The sequence below is a fragment of the Humulus lupulus genome, chromosome 9 (assembly GCF_963169125.1).
Source record: "Humulus lupulus chromosome 9, drHumLupu1.1, whole genome shotgun sequence".
Lineage (NCBI taxonomy): Eukaryota > Viridiplantae > Streptophyta > Magnoliopsida > Rosales > Cannabaceae > Humulus > Humulus lupulus.
Window position 1 is genome coordinate 2,991,541 of NC_084801.1, and position 3,847 is coordinate 2,995,387.

Sequence of the window (3,847 nt, forward strand, 5' to 3'; positions counted from 1 at the left end):
GATCCTCCACGTGGACCGTCAGATATCCCAGCTGATTGTGAATGAGGTAATACTTTACACATTGATATACTCCTTAAAATTTAACAATTAATCCATATTAATTTTAAAATATTGAATTTGCATACAATAGCGCCTCCAAGTAAACGTGGACGCCATAAGGGATTGAACACGCGGGAAAAGAGGGAACAGTTGGGGCGTCCTCTCCCTCTCGAGTGGGATGTGCGGGGGAGAACATATAAAGAGATCGGAGAGTACAGCTCAAATTTCTCAAGAGAGCTCGGATTACTTGTTCGACAGTACACAGATCCGGACTGTCCTCAATGGTCAAAAGTACCAAATGCCTCGAAAGAAAGAATACTTGCACATTTGGAAGTAAGTAGTTTATGTATTTTTATGTTAATTCTCATTTTATGTTATATATGATATTTACTAATAAATGTTTGTAAATTAGGATGATTTGTTTGATATTGGGCGTACTAGATATGGAGAAGGGCATATGCCTGGGATCTTGAGAGGCATTGATACTTCGTGTGCTAAAAAGTATTCTGACTGGAAGTACGATATTAAAGAGCATTTAACGATTAATGGGCCACAAAATCGTTATGGTGGTTGCACGGATACGCAGTGGCAAAAAGCAATTGATTTTTTCCGACGCCCAGAAATTACGGTATTAATTTCTTGCTAAACTTAACTATCTTAATTAAATATATTACTAACGATAACTTTTTGCAGAAACGTTCTGTGGTCAACAAGGAAAATAGAAAGAAACTGAAAGAGCTTAGCTATGGAGGTTCTCAGTCAATCCAAGCCTTACGCTATAAAAAAGTTAGTTAATTAATTATTTTTTAGTTTATTTTTCTTATTTACGTTTAATTATTAATTTTATAAAAATATATGTACGTGACAGCGCAATTTAGAGACTGGGCAACTTGAGTCCATCCCGGATAGCTGGATGGATACTCACCATAAATCAGGCACAGGGTGGGTGACAGAGACAGCCAAAAATACTTGGGTACGTTAAGTTTTTTTAAACATTTTTCAAATTTTTAATTATTTCAAAATTTTAATTACATTATACATTGTATCACAGGAGGAATTGCGTGCATACCGCGACACACAGCAGACACAGGCAACTGATACTGAGAGTTCCACACCAGTTTCGAGTGCGCCTGAAGATGAAGACATATCTTTGGTACAAAATGTCTTCGGAAAACGACGGGGCCACCAGAAAGGATATGGACGTATCCTTAACATAAGGGACCGAACTCCATTTGATTTTCGTCCTTCACAAACTAGAGATGAAGAGTTGTCTGAGATGAGAGAGCGTCTTCGACAGTTAGAGGAGCATGTCCGGACTCATTGTATCACCCCGAGATCTCAATCTGCCCCACCACCACCCGATGATCCCGATGTTGGAGCACCGACTCAGTAGGACTTATGTATGAATTTTATTACAATTGACTATTACATTATCATGTTTAAGACAAGTTTTTATTTTGATTTAGCGAATATACTCTTATGTTTTTATTTATATCTTTAATATAAGTGTTTTAATTTTATTCTATTTTTTTATATTTAATTCTAAATAAATAAATAAATAAGGGAATAACAAATATAAAAAAAAATTGGGGACAAGTCTATACCGAGGACATTGTCCTCGGTATATACCACCAAGATGTCGGTATATACCAGTACGATGAGAAATTGGGGTTTGTTGTACCGAGGACATTTGTTACTTTCTACCGAGGACATTATCCTCGGTAAAACTTATACCGAGAACATTTTTAATGTCGTCGGTATAAGTTTTGTTTTACCGACACGGCTGTACCGATAACTTTCTACCGACGACATTGTCTCGGTAGAAGATATACCGAGGACATTCAGGCTTATACCGAGGACATTTGTTCTCGGTATAGGCCCTGATTTTTGTAGTGTGACTCTCGTGGTGAAGAAGAAAGGGATTCCTGACTTGACCATGGTTGACCTTCCTGGGATCACCAGAGTCCCCGTTCACGGCCAGCCAGAAAATATATACGATCAAATCAAAGATATCATAATGGAATATATAAAACCAGAAGAGAGTATCATACTCAATGTGTTGTCTGCAACGGTTGACTTTCCCACGTGTGAGTCGATTCGAATGTCACAGAGCGTTGACAAAACCGGAGAGAGGACTCTAGCCGTAGTCACCAAGTCAGATAAGTCACCCGAAGGGCTCAAGGAAAAGGTAACTGCTGATGATGTGCATATAGGGCTTGGTTATGTCTGTGTTAGGAACAGGGTCGGCAATGAGTCGTATGAAGATGCTCGAGTAGCGGAAGCTAAGCTTTTCGAGTCTCATCCTTTGCTTTCCAAGATTGATAAATCGATCGTTGGGATCCCTGTTTTGGCTCAGAAGCTTATGGAGATTCAAGCCAGGAGTATAGCTCGAAACTTAACTGACATTGTCAAGAAGATCAATGATAAGTTGAGCCATAATATTTCCGAGTTCAAAACACTCCCCAAGGCCATGTCTTCCATGGCTGAAGCCATGAGTGCTTTCACGAGGGTCATTGGGCAAGTCAAAGAGTCACTAAGGAAAATTCTGTTGAGAGGAGAATTTGACGAGTACCCAAATGATAAGAAGATGCATTGTAAAGCTCGGTTGGTTGAGATTCTTAATGACTTTTTCTGTGATCTTAAAGAATGTCCTCAGAGCAATCCAACTCGTGATTTTTTGATGGATGAGATCAAGTACTTGGAAGAAGCCAAAGAGATTTCTCTTCCCAACTTCTTTTCCCGGACTATATTTCTCTCTATATTACAAGAAAAGGTCAATGGGATTTCGAGTATTCCCACAGATTTTGTGGAAACGCTGTGGAGCTACATAGAGGAGGTGGTGATGACTGTTCTGATGAGCCATGTCCAAAACTATTACCAGCTTCAACTCTCAGCCAAAAGAGCAGGGCTTAATCTGATAGAGAAGATGAAAGAGAACTCTATGAAGTGGGTTTCGGAGATTGTGGAGATGGAGAAATTGACTGATTATACTTGTAACTTGGAGTTCGAAATTGAATATAAGAAGCTCATGGCTCAAAAAGATGCATTCACGAGAAATGTTTATTCCTGCAATTCTATGAACATTGAAGGTCTTGGCTTGGTTGACTTGGTGAATCCAAGCAAGTCTCCACATCTATTACCTCAAGCTTTTGACTTGAGGATGAAAATGGTGGCTTACTGGAATATTGTGCTGACAAGGTTTGTTGACTCCATGGCTCTGCATTTGCAGCTGAGTGTTCACAAGCTGGTGAATGACCACTTGGAAAGAGAGCTTGTAGCCCAAATGATGGCTCCTGATGGAAATGGGCTGGAGAAAATGATGGATGAGTCGCCATTGGTTGCCACTAAGCGCGCCAAGCTGGATGGCAGTATTAACAAATTCAAGCAATGCAAGGAGATTTTAGCCAAAATCATGGACAGAACTGCTACTACTAGTTGTGGTGAATGATCACCTTTAGGGGTTTATCTTTTCCTCCTCTCCAAAGGTTAAGTCAATATAAGGTTCATGGTATAGTTTGTCGAAGTTGTTTAGTGAGTTGTGCTTTTGGAGATTAGGAAATGTTCGTTATAACAGATGGTTTCTTTTGGAATATGTTGTTGGTTTTATACTGTCATTTCATTCTGTTTCTGGCTTTTATCAAATATTTAGAGCTTTTGTTGGAATGTCTGTGAGGCTATCTATCTGGCCCATCTTAATTAAGAAGTTTTAGTTTCTTGTCATCTTATAATCCATCAAAGTCCAGACACATGATTTACTCTGCTTTCTCAATACATAATTTGTTTTCCAACAACGTTTTCTATATTAACA

The 3,847-nt window shown here is 39.0% G+C and overlaps 1 protein-coding gene across 1 annotated transcript; it reads left to right on the forward strand.

The window, feature by feature from the left end:
• Positions 1-1,696: 1,696 nt before the first annotated feature.
• On the forward strand, positions 1,697-3,509 carry LOC133802053 (dynamin-related protein 4C-like). Its single transcript, XM_062240287.1, has 2 exons — positions 1,697-1,709; positions 1,917-3,509. The coding sequence occupies exons 1-2, from the start codon at positions 1,697-1,699 to the stop codon at positions 3,485-3,487; spliced, it is 1,584 nt and encodes a 527-aa protein (XP_062096271.1). The 3' UTR covers positions 3,488-3,509.
• Positions 3,510-3,847: the final 338 nt, after the last annotated feature.